Source organism: Atractosteus spatula, chromosome 5 (assembly GCF_055471065.1).
Source record: "Atractosteus spatula isolate fAtrSpa1 chromosome 5, fAtrSpa1.hap1, whole genome shotgun sequence".
Classification (NCBI taxonomy): Eukaryota; Metazoa; Chordata; class Actinopteri; order Semionotiformes; family Lepisosteidae; genus Atractosteus; species Atractosteus spatula.
This window is the reverse complement of record NC_142710.1, coordinates 12,571,278-12,587,968: the sequence shown is the minus strand read 5'-3', so window position 1 is coordinate 12,587,968 and position 16,691 is coordinate 12,571,278. Positions and strand designations below refer to the sequence as shown.

At 47.5% G+C, this 16,691-nt stretch overlaps 2 protein-coding genes and 1 non-coding gene across 4 annotated transcripts in view; all 3 read right to left on the bottom strand.

Moving 5' to 3' along the window:
• The window catches only part of LOC148834148 (uncharacterized), a 31,874-nt gene extending 23,233 nt beyond the window's left edge, over positions 1-8,641 (bottom strand). For both annotated transcript variants that reach the window (XR_016091073.1, XM_088916685.1), the window contains exon 1: positions 8,329-8,641. Coding sequence is in view for 1 of the 2 variants with exons in the window: in XM_088916685.1 (XP_088772811.1) it covers positions 8,329-8,353 (25 nt within the window). In the remaining variant the exon portion in view is untranslated. The remainder of the gene's footprint in view (positions 1-8,328) is intronic.
• Positions 8,642-9,375: 734 nt separating this feature from the next.
• Positions 9,376-9,448, bottom strand: trnaa-agc (transfer RNA alanine (anticodon AGC)). Its single transcript has one exon. It is a non-coding gene; the product is annotated as a tRNA-Ala (tRNA).
• Positions 9,449-13,306: 3,858 nt separating this feature from the next.
• Positions 13,307-16,183, bottom strand: LOC148834146 (CD59 glycoprotein-like). The gene is made up of 4 exons (XM_088916738.1): positions 15,956-16,183; positions 14,827-14,913; positions 14,497-14,628; positions 13,307-13,653 (listed from the first exon to the last, which is right to left on the bottom strand). Exons 2-4 carry the CDS (start codon positions 14,876-14,878, stop codon positions 13,553-13,555), a joined length of 285 nt encoding a protein of 94 aa, XP_088772864.1. The 5' UTR covers positions 14,879-14,913; positions 15,956-16,183; the 3' UTR covers positions 13,307-13,552.
• Between the last annotated feature and the right edge of the window lie 508 nt (positions 16,184-16,691).

Genomic DNA, 16,691 nt, shown 5'->3' with positions numbered 1-16,691 from the left:
AAGATGGGATACATGACAGGGATAAAATAGAAAGCTTAAGGGGAAAGTCAGAAGAGAAGGAGAAGAAAGGAAAGAAAGTGAATTGGAAAGCTTATATGTCATGGAAAGAGGAATCACAGAAATGATGGGAAGCTTCAAAAAAAGGCTAGTCTTGAAACTAAAGAACAGCAAGCTGCAGCTAAAGTCATGGCCATGCGTACTAGAAAGAAAGTCTCTTTCTAAACCGAAATTAGAAAGCGGCCCGGAGCCAGAGCCTCTTTCCTCTGAGCACGATCATGATGACTGGAACCCTCACTATTATAAACCACATCGCCCACCTCCACAGGCTTCTCCCAGTGCACCTCCACCAGCCTATTCTGTTGGCAAATGGGGAGTTGTAATTGATCCTCCATCTGCAAACATGCGCTCCCAAACGGGGCGCTGTCAAATTCAAGAATTGCAGCAACGTCCACCTGCACAATCAGACAGAGGACCGGTACCTGGTGCAGTGGGAGAACACCCACTGGGTTCTGGGTTTTCAGGGGCAAGTGGCTTTGTTCGTGAAATGCCAATGTGTGCTTTTCCAGGTCCAGAAGGAACTACATTGACCTTGGTCTCGTAGTGAATGATTTGCATTACTCAAGTCTTTTCCTAAATTGCCTGATGATCGTAAAGAATTTGAAAGAAAGTTAAGCCTTGTTATTGATTGTCATCAGCCTAATTACAGTGACACAACCTTGTTGCTAGATCATATTGGTCCTAAAGGTTTACAACGTCCTCAAAACAAAAACGAGGAGGCAGATTGGCCGATACATGACCCGAATGATGAAGGTGGCTTTGATGAGGCTGTGTGAATGAAAATAAATTTCCTTAATGACTGACTTGATCTGTATTTGGTTCAGTTAAACAGTTAGAGCTCTGTGACCATCAAGCCCCATAGCTCTAGATGAGATTTTAATGTGCTAGGCTTCTCTTTGCTAGGATGCTCTCAGATGCTCTCTGTGTCTGACTGCTGTGAGCAGATGTTTTTTTCTGCAGCAACATATACTGTAGGATGGCGGTTTAGACAGGGTAGACTGACTTTGAGACTCACTGCCAACTTCCCTTCATTAACCTGTCTGCCTTTGTTGCGAGTCATGTAAAGAGACAGCCCTTGTTGAAATTGTCCTGTATCTATTATAGGAAAACTATTGAGACCATTGACAGCTCACACTAAATAACTACTGTATGTCCTTACTGATTCGCTCTTCAAGGCAGTGTGTTTTTTTATCAAGTTAAATTGGCTTGTGTTTTGCGTTTGTGATAAACTTCTGATGGCTCTTTGATCTGTTGTGAAAGCTGCTAAAATGCCACCCTCGTGCTCTGCTCAACAAGCTGAATTGCTTGTTCCTACCCATGCATGTTGCTTAGAAAAAGAAAAATCTTTTAATATCTTTACAGACTCATTATATGCTTATGACGTAGTGCACGATTTTGGCACTCTGCGGAAAGAACAAGGGTTTCTTACTTCAAATGACACCCTTATCTAGCATACAAGTCTAATTTCAAATCTGCCGACTGCTGTACTCTCACCAGCTTCTACTGCAGTCGGGAAGTGCGAGGCGCGCACAGGAAGATCAGAAAGAGTTTTTGTTGGAGCGCACTCAGACTCCTTCCTTAAGTGGCATGGCGGCTCTGCAGGCAGCTACTGATGAGAGGGAACAGGAGTCTTGGGTGGGCTCTGGTTGCTGTTATAATACTGCTAAGGGACTGTGGGTCTCCCACGACGGCCGCGTGGTGGCACCCCGTTCTCTACTCCCATGGTTTGCCCGCCTGGCGCACGGTGAGGGCCATACGGGCAAAGGGGGGGGATGTGTCAGACGGTGCAAACTCAATGGGTTGCCCCTGGATTCACCAGTGTAGCAGAACAGCTGAGAAAACAATGTGTAATCTGCCAGCAGCACAACCCTGGAAAGGGTCCAAAAGTTGCCACCTCTGCACATCCTCCACCATGGGGACCTTTCGTACATACTGTATACATATTGATTTTGTACAGACGCCGAAGTGTTGTGGGTACGAATATGCGTTAGTGATTGTGGATATGTTTGTTTTTTTTAAATGAGCTGAGGCATACCCTTGCAGAAAAGCGGATACCACTAGTGTTGTAAAAATTTTAATGAGAGATGTGGTGTGTAGATTTGGGAGCCCAGGGATGATTTCTAGAGACTGAGGAACTCATTTCACTGGATAAATCATGAAAGAAATGTGTAAGGCCTTACAAATAACACAGCACCTACACTGCCCATATCACCCTCAGTCTGCAGGAGCAGTGGAGAGACAAAATAGAATCCTGAAAAACAAATTAGCTCCAATTTGCAAACAAACTGGCTTTAAATGGCCTGATGCGCTGCCCATTGCGTTGATGGACATGCGGTCATCCACGAACAGAAGGACTGGACTCTCGCCACATGAGGTTCTGATGGACAGGCCTATGAGGCTGCCGGTATCTCCTCCCTTAACATTGAAGGAAATGGATATTCATCACATGGATGATGCAATATTGTCCTTTTGCATTGGTCTAATTCGAGCTGTCAAGGCTTTTAATCCGCAGGTGCAAGCAGCGCAGGCCGAACCAACAGCCGAAGACCGTCGCTCCTTTCAGCCGGGTGATTTTGTCTGCATCAAGGATCACTGACGAAAGAACCCACTGCAGCCTAGGTCGGAAGGAATGCAAATAATAGCACATTAAACTGTTCCCTGACTTGGGAACCACCACTGGCCAGATCAGGAGGCCCTGAAGCACATGACACCAGTCCCGTGCCACGGGGAAAACATCGCAGGCCCGGAGTAGAGGCCCAGAAGAAGATGATGGGCAGAACGTGAATTAAGTACAGACTGAAAAGAAACTGCGAATTGATGAGCACACCCATGATAAGGGAGTGAACGGCATAAATACATTTTTAGCTCCGTCACATTTGTATGCGAGCAGAGAGAATCGGAGTTCGTGTTGGGTTTGCACAGCGGTGCCCCAAAAAAACTGCTGTCAGGGGGGTTACCCCTGGGAGTGATTCCCCTAGATGCAAATGATCATTGTGGTTGGTTTGTTCATAATAGGATGTTTGGCAGGAACGGAACAAAGAGACATTTTACAACTTCAGCTCGAATTGTTCTGCAAAACGGTACAGCTGAGGCAGGGGGACAATGTGTAGATTTTTCTAAGAGTTATTGCCCAGCTGTTGACCTATCTTGTAAACCCCCTAAGATTATGCTGGGCTCCAGTCTACCTGTGCCGTAAGAACTAAAGGCACAAGATTTTTAGGAAATTCCATCCGTCGATTTAATTTCACGAAGAATGTAACGAGTGAGAAAGAGGATGCCTCAATAACAAGAAGAGAAGTCACATTTCGATATGGTCCTGGTGACAATGAGACCTTTATGATAACTCGCTTTAAAGAAGCCACACCTCAGCCATCCTTACACGGTACTTTATGGATTTGCGGGGAGCACTGGCTGCCTGAGGGACGGTCGAGATCATGTTATTTAGGATGTGGTTCCCCGTATCAGGGTACAGAGAAGGCCCCTTCCAGTCTAAGCCTGTTCGCCAGAAAAGGAAGATCATGGAATCTGAAAGGTTCTTTGCTATTGCCTGTTTGCCGTATGGAGGGGCCAAGCCGGCCCTTGAAGCTACAGTATAAATAAGGCTGATTCGTTGGAGAGATCGGCAAGTGAGACGACCAAAGGTCTTCAATCAATAAATGTGGAATTGGTGGCACTGAGGACTGTTGCAATGCAGAATCATATGGCACTGGACTACCTTTTGGCTGCCCAGGGCGGTATGAGTGCTGTGACAGGCTCCGAGTGTTGCACCTATATTCCAGTGATTCTGAACATATCGACAACCTGGCTGAGAAGAAATATCTTAACTATAATCCTGATGATTTGGGAATTTGTAGTTGGGTGAAGAGTTTATTTGGACCCTGGGGTGCTACCCTAGTGCAGTATATTTTCTATGGGTTTGTGATTTTGGTTATCATTATTGTTAGTTCTGTGCTTAAAGAAGCTACGCTCGCTATGTCTTATCAAAGTAACTAATCTTAAGCCTGTCCGAACATCTCCAACTCTGCTGCAACCTTATGAAAGTGAAGATGAAGCATTTTTGGAAATGTGTGTTATAGAAGTGTAAAAGAGTGTAGTTGTCTCTAAAAGGACAAAAGGGGGGAATGAGGAAGAATTTTAGCATTTGCCTTTTTTTATTAAGTATATAAAATAGTGACTATGCTTTTTGCTTAGCAACAGTATAAAAGGATAATTCAAGCATATTATTTGACCTTTTGACATTAATATTACAAACCGCAGAATGTCTAGCTCATTTCACACTTTTTATTTATATACTTCCTTTTGTCTATATGCAAGGTAGAACTGCTTCTTAAGAAGAACGTGGTCAATTACAAAGAAATGTTTGTAGAGAGAAAAACAACTCCTAATATGGAAACTTAGAATGAGCTTTCCTGTGTGAATTTGCTGTATAAAACTCATTGCATTTATCATCTCGGTGGAGAGGTTACTCACAGATCTGTATGAGAGGCTGCTCTCAGATCTGCATGATTATATCCTCCCCATGCGCATGAATAAAGGACTCTGCTTGACCACACCTCACCTTAGTGAAGACTTTTCTTCGACATTAGCCGGTGCATAAACGACGGGTAGGACAACAGGAACACTGCTGCTCACTTACGGTCCAGTGCTGTACGGTAGGTACAGCTTGACAGTTGTTCACACACACATAAACACCGGGTACTATCGTGGTCAACGTGCACAGAAGACACGCAAGTCTTTACTCCACCAGAAGTTCAAACGTAAGAAAACTGTCTGAGAAAGATGCCTGAAGTGTCTCAAAGAAGTATCACAAGTACCAGAGGATCAAAAGAAGAAGTCGTGAACATCCGATCTCTCTCCCTGTGCCCCGCCTTTTCTGAGTGCGAACCATCTGCCCGTCTTCTCCCAGGACTGCAGAGAGCTCCACTACTGTAACGAGCTGGGCGGCCAGACTCACAAGACCAGGAGACTCAAATCAAGAACAGGATCAGGTCCCAGCAAGGTCTGGCTATGCCAGACAATTATAAGTATTAACAATTCAGTAGTTAGGCTCTGAAGAAAGATATGAGATGTGAGAAAAGGGGGGTTAACTGATTTCTTTCGGCACAAAGACTTCTTCTGGTACAAAACACGCTTCAGCACTTTTGAGGTACGGCAGGGATGGGAGTTCACTGATAAGAGATTCCCAAGTGCGAGCTGGAGACTCCCTAACCGTGGGAAGATGAGACCGGCCACTCAAAGTGTTCAAGGTCTTGGGAATGTCCGAACACAGGTGACCTCCCCCCCATCACCAAGGTAACAATTTGCGTCAGAAACAGCTGCAGTTTGCTATATAAACTGGAGCTCTGCACCTATAAACTCTGAACAATTCTTTCACTTGTTCAGCTTCATCGCGGGGTCCAGGACGTATTTGTTTGTTACAACAGTTCTAACAAATGAGATAGAGGGGTGAGGTAAGTAGAAACTCCTGTCTCTGGTGTGACTCCCTGTCTAGCTGAGAGCATCAGGCTGCCCAGCCCCCCTCTCTGTTGCCAGGAATGAACCAGGGAGCTGCAGCAGGGGTGTAGATGAGGTGAGGTGGGGAGTGTGAGTGAGACAGGTGAAGGGAAGTCTCACACTTGAAGGAAAGAGTTAAGAGCATATTGGAGCTCTTAGCTGTTGTTGGGCAGAAAACGTGCCTGAGGAGTGACAGGAGTTGTCAGATGAGATTTGTGGAGCTGAAATTGCGCCGCACCTTAAAATAATGTTCAAGGACTAGTGGGGAGTGGATAGCTGGAGTTGTTAATAAGCTGTCTTTGTTCTGCAACATCTTTGCTTAATGCCTTATTGCACAAATATACAACTCCTATGGAGTGGTATCCCTCCTCAAGAAAATCGTCCTCCTCTGTCCTTGTTTTTTGTGTAACTGCTTGATTCTATAAATGGGAAAGTCCCAGCTCGTACTTTGAATTGACTACAATTCAGGACACCGGTCCATCACAGGATACACACTCACACACACCCTGGACAGGACGCCAGTCCATCACAGGACACACACTCACACACACCCTGGACAGGACACCAGTCCATCACAGGACACACACAGACACACACCCTGGACAGGACACCAGTCCATCACAGGACACACACAGACACACACCCTGGACAGGACACCAGTCCATCACAGGACACACACAGACACACACTCACACCCTGGACAGGACACCAGTCCATCACAGGACACACACAGACACACACTCACACCCTGGACAAGACGCCAGTCCATCACAGGACACACACAGACACACAGACACACACAGACACACACAGACACAGGACAGGACGCCAGTCCATCACAGGACACACACAGACACACACTCACACACCCTGGACAGGATGCCAGTCCATCACAGGACACACACTCACACACACACACACCCTGGACAGGACGCCAGTCCATCACAGGACACACACACACCCTGGACAGGACGCCAGTCCATTACAGGACACACACAGACACACACTCACACACACACACACACACACACACACACACCTGGACAGGACGCCAGTCCATCACAGGACACACACAGACACACACTCTCACACACCCTGGACAGGACGCCAGTCCATCACAGGACACACACAGACACGCACTCTCACACACCCTGGACAGGACGCCAGTCCATCACAGGACACACACAGACACGCACTCTCACACACCCTGGACAGGACGCCAGTCCATCACAGGACACACACAGACACACACTCTCACACACCCTGGACAGGACGCCAGTCCATCACAGGACACACACAGACACACACTCTCACACACCCTGGACAGGACACTAGTCCATCACAGGACACACACAGATACACACTCATACCAGGGCCAATTTACCCAGAAGCCAATTAACACACCAGCATGTCCCTGGACTGTGGGATGAAACCGGAGCATCAGGAGGAGACCCACGTGAACACAGAGAGAACATGCAAACTCCACACAGACAGCACCCAGAGGAATTGCACCCGGGGCAGCAGTGCTCACCAGATATTGATTTTAATTCAACATACAGAACAAAAGCCATGTTTACAAGATTAAACTCAGTGATAACTATGCACCGTTCTATTTTATCATTGATATACACTTTCACTCTTGTTTTCAACATTTTTCTTACTATACTCTTTTAGCTTTCACGTCTTTAGACAGCACTAATAGAGGTTCCGAGTCCACACTGGTAGCCAGTCAACCGAAACCTCTTTTCCTCAAACTTCACCGGTGTAAGGTGCCGAACGCTGCACGGGACGCATGTTGAAATTACTCTGGAATAATTCAATGGGTTTCGCCCTGAGTTTTAGACAAAGTGGACTGGATTCTGTTTTGGAACGTGTCATTCACACGCAAAGCAAGTATCTGTTTCACCTTTAATAGCGCAGGTGTCTCGTACGAACCTGTCACGCAGTGAGGACTGCTGTGTTGTCTTGTTTTGAATCAGACCAAGACATTGTCCGGTGGCACACGTACGCGGAGAGGGGTTACGCAAATTTCCAAATGGTCTACAAAACGGATGACTACTTCATCTTTTTAAAGTTCTGTTTTGTTTTTAATAAAACGTGATTTAACATTCACCCAAGGCCTGTTTGTTGTGACGCACCGACCCTCAGTACCAACCCCCCCCCCATCGCCTGGACAACGTGACGCGGCTTCAGTCCCACGTGACTTATCACATGACGCGATTCGCCGGCGCCTCCGTAACGAACCGGCGTTGTTTTACAAGGTGTTCTTGCCGGATTGAGCACACGGCACACCCAGTATTTTCACGGAGACATTCTTGCACGTTATCCAAAACGACGATTTAGCACAGGGGGGGAACTGAAAGGGGGAGTTTTGCGGACCACATCCAAGATGGCGGCCGTGATAAATAAACCAGCAGGTTTGGGTACAGAAAAGCCATGTTTGTGAGGGGCAGACGTGGTCCGCCCAGGCTGCGCCGCATCTGCTCAGATTTAGACGCGGAACGTTCCGGACCTCTATGTTTCAGGTTTACTCGATGAAATCCGCAGACCAGCTTTGTCTGCCCGTCCTTGAGAGACGTGGGCAGCCCGCTGTCGTTGCGCAGCGAGCGAGTTCTGCGCCTCCGGAGGTGCTCCCTCCTGCGCACAGGTCTGCGTTAGGAACTACGGGACCCACTCTCTTCAGATCCAACCCCCCCTCCCCCCCAAAGCTCGACCATAAAAGCCATTATAGAAAAAGAGGAGGAGGAGGAGGAGGAGGAGATGCTGTCTCGAACTCACCATGTGCAGCGGCTCCCGTCCACATCGTCTGCCACTGCGTCCACGCCGGGCTCCGGTCACTCCTCGGAGCACATCCGTGTTGTCGCTCGCACGCTCCCGGCTAGCAGCTTCACCTCCCCAGCTCTGCCCGGACATAAATCATCGGTCATGCTCAGCCTCGCGCTTGCACGGAGCCGTGTTTTGCACGTGGGGGGGGGCTACAACCGAGATTTTGTTTTTCCTCCGTCTCTCCCCCCCCAGCACTACCACCAACTCCCCCTCCTCCGTCCGTGCGTGCGTCCGTCCGTCCTTTCCCCCGGAATTTCTGTATCACGAAGGAGGTCTCCGTGATGTCACCTCGGAGGGGCGGTACGCGGTGTGTGTGTGTGTGTCTCTCCCCTCCAGAGGCTGAAACAAGGCGTCTCAGGGTTGCAAATGTTTACGCTCAGACAGCCCCGTGCGCTGTTGTCCGCGACAAAACAGAAACCACGAAATCATCGACTTCGCCCCAAACGCCTCTTAATTTGAAGTTCTGCCCATTTTAATTTCCAGACTGTGGGTAAAACGTGAAAATCGAACTTCTAATACATTTTCTGTATTTTTGTATGGAATATATTTCAGAAAATCGCAAACCAATTTTAAAAACTCACAATAACACAAACTTGCACTGAGAAAAGGTGATTGCACTTTCTGCTTATTACTATGGCCCTCCCCCCTGATTTTAAAATCATCTCACAATTCTGACACCGAGGTGTGAGAGACTATGTAGCAGACTGTCAAAATCCTGAAATACAGGACATTTTACTGTATCGTTTTCTAAGAGAAGATCACTTTATTGGCCATATACAATTTATTGCATTAGGAATTCGTCTTTTCGCAGACCCCAGCTTGCTCTCCATGAGACACACGGACAGGGAGAGCAGCTGGGGGGTCAGAGCGCAGGGTCAGCCATTTATACAGCATATATATATTTAAACAGCTGGGGTTAATCCGCGGGATTCGAACCGGTAACCTTCCAGCCACGGGCGCAGATCCTTAGCCACAGAGCCACCGCTCAGCGCGAAAAGCTGGAGGATGCGGGCATCGATCCCGCTACCTCTCGCATGCTAAGCGAGCGCTCTACCATGTGAGCTAATCCCCCTGGCTGTGCTGCTTATAACCCTCTGAACATGGCATGAGAGAACGCATCGGCAAACGGCGATTGCACTTTCTGCTGATTTGCTATGGCCCTCCCTCCTGATTATAAGATCGTCTCACAATTTTGACACCGAGGCGTGGGAGACAATGTGATAGACTGTCAAAATCCTGAAGTACAGGAAATGTTACTGTACTGTTTGGTTTTTTTTAAAAAAAGCAGACCAACAGAAGGTGCGCTATTTTGTTGACTATAAATCCTCACATGCCATGTGATCTTCGATTTTCAAATTTCATACAGAAATGCAATTTGGACAGTCACTACTTGCTTACATCTTCCCCTTTACTGAGGATATGTACGGTAACAGCATCCGGCGTAGTACATTTAAAAAAAGACCGAAGAGAGCCATCTACCGGCGAAAGGCGACATAACATCACCGCAGCAGCATTTAAGGCGGAACGAAACGCGCCAATTAGGAGCTGGCGAATAAGACGCTACAGTCCGCGGCTCCGCCAGTTCCCCGCTCTCACCGTCCACGCAGAAGTGCCGTCCAGTTGTGAGGCTGCGAGCTACAACCCAATTACACGGGAGGCGTGCTGACATAGATCGTCGTCCGCTGCAGTTGCATGTCCACGGGTGCGCTGTTCGGCGCCCCGGAAGTTTGAAAGGCGTTCGCACTGGGGCTCAGTTGAATTTGTTGCCGGACTGCCTCCCCGCTTGTCCTCTTGCCTCCAGTGTATTTAAATCCGCAGACGCAGACGCTCCGCCACTGCTGGTGCCGACTTGTGCTGCTGCTGCTGCTGCTGCTGCCGCTGCCCGGTGTTTTATGTTTTTTTGGGGTGTTTCCTTAATGTCTTTGCAGTGGAGCACACATGTGAATAAGCATTTCCTCGCGCCTGTGCGCTTGACAAACTGGACATGCTGGGGGCGACTTGGTGACGGGCGCTGGCTCTTCACCTCCAGTCTGGTCAGCTGGGTTACTGATCTCCTGACAGATGGAACCCAGAGGGTGGGAGTCAACAATGTCTTAGCCATCAAAAGGCATTCCTCCACTGAGTCCGCCCCCCCCACAGGATGTGTTTTGTCTCCCTTACTCTTTGTCCTTTACACTAACAATTGAATGAGCTATCACCTCTCAGGCCACCTCATCAGATCTGCCGGCCACTCTGTCATTGTTAGCCTGCTGCAGGCAGACGAGAGGAGCCAGGGACCCGTCGTCGATGAGTTTGCGGCCTGGTGTGAACAAAACTGCCTCAAGTTCAAGGTGTCCAAGACCAAAGACATGATAATTGACTTCAGGAAAAACACCCAGCACTCCCACCCTTACCGACATGGGGGGGAGCTTCAGTGGAGCTCGTAGAGCAACGCGAGTACTTGGGGACTGTCCTGGACTTCAAGCTTAATTTCGAAGCCAGTACTGACCTGGTCCTCAGGAAAGGTCAACAATATCTTTTTTTCTTGAGGAAGCTGAAGTATTTTAAGGTCGATGATTCATTGTGGATTTCGTTCAAACTTTTCCCCCTGATCTGCTGGTTTGGTCACCTGACTCTGAGAGGCAAGAACAAACTGGGCAGACTGGCGAAAATGTGTCAGAAGGTCACTGGGGCTGATCTTCCAGCCCCTCTCCTCCGTCTCTCATTCACGTGTTTCGCGAAAAGCAAAATCTATCAGGGACGATCCTTCACCCCCCATTTTGGGCGGAGCAGTGGCTCTGTGGCTAAAGATCTGCACCTGTGGCTGGAAATTTGCTGGTTCAAATCCTGCAGCCGGCAGAGGAATCCTACTCTGTTGGGCCCCTGAGCGAGGCCCTTCACCCCAGCTGCTCCAGGGGTGCTGTATAAATGGCTGACCCTGCGCTCTGACCCCCAGCTTCTCTCCCTCTCTGTGTGTCTCGTGGAGCTGGGGTCTGAGAAAAGACACATTCCTAATGCAAGAAAATTGTAAAAGGTTAATAAAGTGATATTATTATTAATCATTTCCAGTTAAACCTATCAGAACGTAGATACTGACCCCCCAGCCCCCAAACCAGCAGACTCAAGTCCTCATTCGTACCTGTAGCCATATCCTTACTTGACACTTGACCTTCTGTGGAAATACGTGTGTCTATTGCAAAGGAACAAGTAATAGACTTATTCCATTACTGAAAAAAAGCAGAGAGAAAAAACAACGTTTCGGCCGCTGAGCCTTCTTCAGGTGTGAGCAGGCTCCACGGCCGAAACGTTGTGTTTTCTTTCTTCTTTTTTTCAGCAGGAATAAACCTATTACTTGTCCCTTTGCAGCCTACGCATGCTGACGCAGCTCCCCACCTGATGTGTGTATATTGTTGTTCCTGTCGTTTTTCTTCTTCTGTCCATCTGTACACCAACACTGCTGCTGTAAAACAACCCCCCCCCCCCCCCCCAGGGATGATCAAGACTCTCTCTCTTGGCTACCAAGCTAGGCACTGTTAAGAAGGCTTTTGTTACGAACAACAGTACAGCACTGGTCTTTTAAAGCAGGAAGTTGCTTGTTCTAATACTTTTAAAAACATAGCTCGAGCGACCGGTTGAAACGTGTCTTATCTATTTGTTTAAAATTGAAAGTTGATTTAAAAAGGATAAAAATGAAAAACTGCTTAGATTGTTTCTTCAGTTTGAAAAAGTATTGACTAAGTATTATGATGTGCTATAATAGTTAAAGCCTTTTTTAAAGAAAAAGCAATCATTTCCTACTGTTGCCTTCTTAAGTCTAAAGTAGCAACTCTTGTGGTTACAGTAAGATATTGGAGACAGATTTAATTTTACTATTCACACAACTGCACAAAAAATACTCTTGGACTAAATGCCTGCAATATTTGTCCAGGGTGTTGTCCTCATATCCAGTAATTTGACAATGTTAACTATTCAGAGTGTGGTACTAATGAAGCGGTTCCTTGTAGACAATCTCATGATCACCTGAAAATCAAGGCACTATATCTGGGGAATAAGAGCAGCTCGGAACCAATAAATTTAACTTTGGACCATTAGAGGCCGACATCTAATTTCCCCCTTGAACAAGAATTTCCTCTGGGGCCACAGGTCAGAAAACTAAACTCTCATAGCCAGAGCACAGCTCAAGGTGAAACCGAAGAAGGAACATCGCTGCTCATCGAAGCGTGAACTAAAACCATCCCAACCAAGGCTGTGTGAAGATTATTCCAAAAGCGAGAGCGATCATTTCTTTAACACGCCGAGTTCAGGGTTCTGTGCATCTTGCAAATGTTGAAACTGTATAGGGCTGTAATTAAGACGTCAGTGTCATGCTACAGGACAGTTCTCAGATCATCATATGGTCATACTATAAGGCGGTACTCAGGATATCCTGGTCATACTATAAGACAGTACTGAAAACATCATGGTCATTTTATAGGACAATACTGAGGACATCATGGGCACAGTTATAGGGCAGAGACACATACACTGTCACTATCAATCATCTCAGCACCCACACACCTAACAGAGGGGGTCAGAGTGTGCTGAGCTTGTCTGTGCACCCGCACACTCTATCAGGCAGCAAAGCCAAGTTCCTCTGGCGGTTTCCTTCTCACTGAAGCTTTGTCTTCTCGCACTCTCACAGAGGTTTATGAACGATCAGTGTGGAAATAAAAAGCAGACGTGTAAATATGTCAGTCTCAAGGCATTCCCACGATCCCTGCTTCTCGTAACTTACAAAGTGATGCACGGAAATCATTGTTGAAGGGAATTACAGAAAACAGATGAAATTGAGTAAAAAAATAAAAAAACAAACGCACTCAATAGCAAGGGAGGTGAGATGAGTCATTAATCATCTCGATCAGTCATCTCAGCACACACACACACACACAACAGAGGGAGTCAGAGTGTGATGTTGATTCCAATCCAGTTTATTGCAGGAGAGTTTAACATCAGAGTAGGGGCTGTCTGCTCCACACACAGCAGTCTGACACAGACACAGTGTCCAGGGACTGTGGGCTCCACACGGGCTCCACAGCACCACAGCCCTACTCCCACTCATGCCACTCGCCAGAATCAGGTAAGAACGACCCCCTGGGACAACACGAGACTCCCGGTGCCCGACCCAGAGGGGTCTCTCCCCCGCCCCCCCTGCCACGGCTCAGTTACAGAGGTCGGTCCTACAGCAGGAGGCTTTGATGACGCCTCCCATGTTCAGGATGGGGCAATCCGAGGACTTGCCACACCTCCGGAAGTAACCCGCTGCAGAGAGACAGAGAGAGGTGGTTAGGCTGCGCTCTCGCTGGGCTGAGCCATTTCCCTGACCTTCAAGACGGCACACATAGCTGACACGAGGAGTGTCAAACAGATAGATTCAAGATTTCTTTATTTGCCATATACATCACGTGTATTGGAACGCATACTCATTCAGCTGTACCCAGTAACATTAGAGAAAAAAAATAGGCACAAATGAAAAACAGACATGGACAATAAAATTAGACAACAGACATTATAATACACTGGTATATTAAAGACAAATTCTGAAAAATAACTGATAGACACACACTGTCTGTATTAGCTGATAGAGAGACACTGTCTGTATCAGCTGATAGACACACACTGTATTAGCTGATAGAGACACACTGTCTGTATCAGCTGATAGAGTCACACTGTCTGTATTAACTGATAGACACACACTGTATTAGCTGATAGACACACACTGTATTAGCTGATAAAGACACACTGTCTGTATCGGCTGATAGACACACACTGTCTGTATCGGCTGATAGACACACACTGTCTGTATCGGCTGATAGACACACACTGTCTGTATCAGCTGATAGAGTCACACTGTCTGTATCAGCTGATAGACACACACTGTCTGTATCAGCTGATAGACACACACTGTCTGTATCAGCTGATAGAGACACACTGTCCGTATCAGCTGATAGAGACACACTGTCCGTATCAGCTGATAGAGACACACTGTCCGTATTAGCTGATAGACACACACTGTCCGCATTAACTGATAGACACACACTGTCCGTATTAGGTGACAGAGACACACTGACCAAGCCAGCAGACAGACCCAGTATCTTGACTTACAGGCAGGAGGGAGGAAGATCGCTGACACACAGACGTCATTCAAACCCGTGCACGTCTCCACCGTGGTATGACAGCTGCCAGGCCTCCCCCCCTGTCCCGGAGCCAGGCAGTGGTAACACCTCAGGGCCTCTCCTGCAGGCCAGGGGGACAGAGACACTGAGGCTCTTGCACAGAACTGGACGTCTCTCCCGAAAGCAACAGCAGCCGAGCCTCCCCACCCCTGTGCTTCTCGCCTCCACCCTGCCCCAGCCAAGCCACGTCACTCTGCCCCTTTCTCTGCACAGCCGACGGTCTGACTGTGCGGGACTGCTCCGGGGGACGTGGACTCACCAAAGGAAAGAAAAACCAGCAGAAAAGCAGCCAGAAGTGCCAGGGATTTCATCTCTGCAGCGTCCGAGCCTTTTCCTGAGCAGCACACTGCAGGGTGAAAGAGCAGCACAGGAGCACTTTAAATGTATGAAGGACTTCAAACGAGAGGTGGTCGTTTTGCCCCCACCTGACTCACGTGGCTGCTGGTATCTCATCTGAGTGTCTCATCCAGCTGTTTCTGGAAAGAAGCCAGCATATCGGCTCCAGCAACTTGACCGGGGCAGCTCGTTTCACACTCCTACCACCCTCTGTGTAGAGTAGTGCCTCCTGTCCTGACTGAAGCACATCCTACTCTCTGTCTTCAATTCCTCTTGTTGATTTTTCACTGTTTATTGTGAAGAAATTCTCAGGGCTGGCTTTGGTCAAGGCATTTAAGGATTCAGAATATTTGTCCCCGAGTATTCTTACATGTTCAAGACTAAAAAGACTCAGTTCCTCCAGCCTGTCAGTGCAGAACACTCCCTTCAGACTAATGAGATTCAGTTCCTTCAGCCTGCCAGTGCAGGAAACTCACTTTAGACTAAAGAGACTCAGTTCCTTCAGCCAGTCACTGTGGGACACTCCCTTCAGACTAAAGAGATTCAGTTCCTCCAGCCTGTCAGTGCAGAACACTTTTTGGTGCTCAAAGGGTGCTTTTTTCTGGACAGATTCTGTAGCAGTAACATTTTGTGTATAAAATTTTGACCAAAATTCTACACAGTATTCTAAATAAGCTTTACTAGAGCATTATAGTGCAGGTGGGCAGCTGTGTCAGCATGCGTAGGCTGCAAAGGAACAAGTAATAGTTTATTCCAGGCTGAAAAGAGAAAACACAACATTTCGACTGTGGTGCCTTCTTCAGGTGTGAGCCTTCTTCAGGTTCCTCACACCTGAAGAAGGCTCCACGGCCGAAACGTTGTGTTTTCTTTCTTCTCTTTTCAGCCTGGAACAAACCTATTACTTGTTTACTAGAGCATTATACAGTTTTCACAGAACGTCCCTTGATTTAGAGTGTACACAAAACAGCTGCATTGCTCTTTCAAGTACGCACTGAACTCCTATCAACAACAAAGGTAATCAAGATAGAATGAATAAGAATCAAAAGACCTACCTTTTCTCCAATGGATGGACTCTATTAGGATCTGGTCTGTGGCGAGTAACGCGTCCCTCTCTTTTATAGGCGATCTCCTGGTGTTTCGAAACAGTGTTTTGCACAACCCGAACGGTAAAACCCGAAAACAAACATTTGATGAATTCCAGTTTAAACCGCCTTTTCCTGTGTTCAGCTCTGTGTGTACTCAGAACAACACGCGTTTGGAACACAGCCCACCACGTTTCAGCATAACGCCAAACCACAACCCGAGAGCTGAGAAAACAAACGCTCGGATACCACGCCCCCCTCGCACTAGAGAGTGCCGTGTTGGACACGCCCACGTCATTTACCACGCCCAGGTGGACCTCGGGACCCGCCCACATTTCCGGCCCCGTTTCACAGGCGAGTCCAAGACGAGTTTGGATAAGATCCTACCGCATGCAATCTGTTGTTTTTTTTTTTCAACAAAGACAACAATCACGGCTGAGCAAAATGTACCCAACTTTTCGTAATCGTGACAAAGTACATTAAAACAGAGCCTGGAGCAAGAACCGTCGAAATACAAACGTGAATATTAAGTTGCACATGATTAAAAACAGCAGGAGAGGCATCTTTTGAAAAAGTACACCGCACGATTTTAGAACAAGGTGCTGATCGCGGTGTTTTCAGGCAAGAGTAAACAGTAAAGCACATACATTTGTTGTCCATGCTTCTATTTCTGCACAGCAAACCTTCTTACTCCAGCTGCCTAAGT

What these genes read in the sequence shown, in the direction of transcription:
- LOC148834146 (XM_088916738.1), bottom strand. Translation starts at nt 14,878, where the DNA reads ATGAAATCCCTGGCACTTCTGGCTGCTTTTCTGCTGGTTTTTCTTTCC. An exon ending in GCTGGTTTTTCTTTCCTTTG is followed by an intron (nt 14,629 to 14,826) that starts GTGAGTCCACGT and finishes CCTGGCCTGCAG; the next exon opens with GAGAGGCCCTGAGGTGTTAC. An exon ending in GATCTTCCTCCCTCCTGCCT is followed by an intron (nt 13,654 to 14,496) that starts GTAAGTCAAGAT and finishes GTCTCTCTGCAG; the next exon opens with CGGGTTACTTCCGGAGGTGT.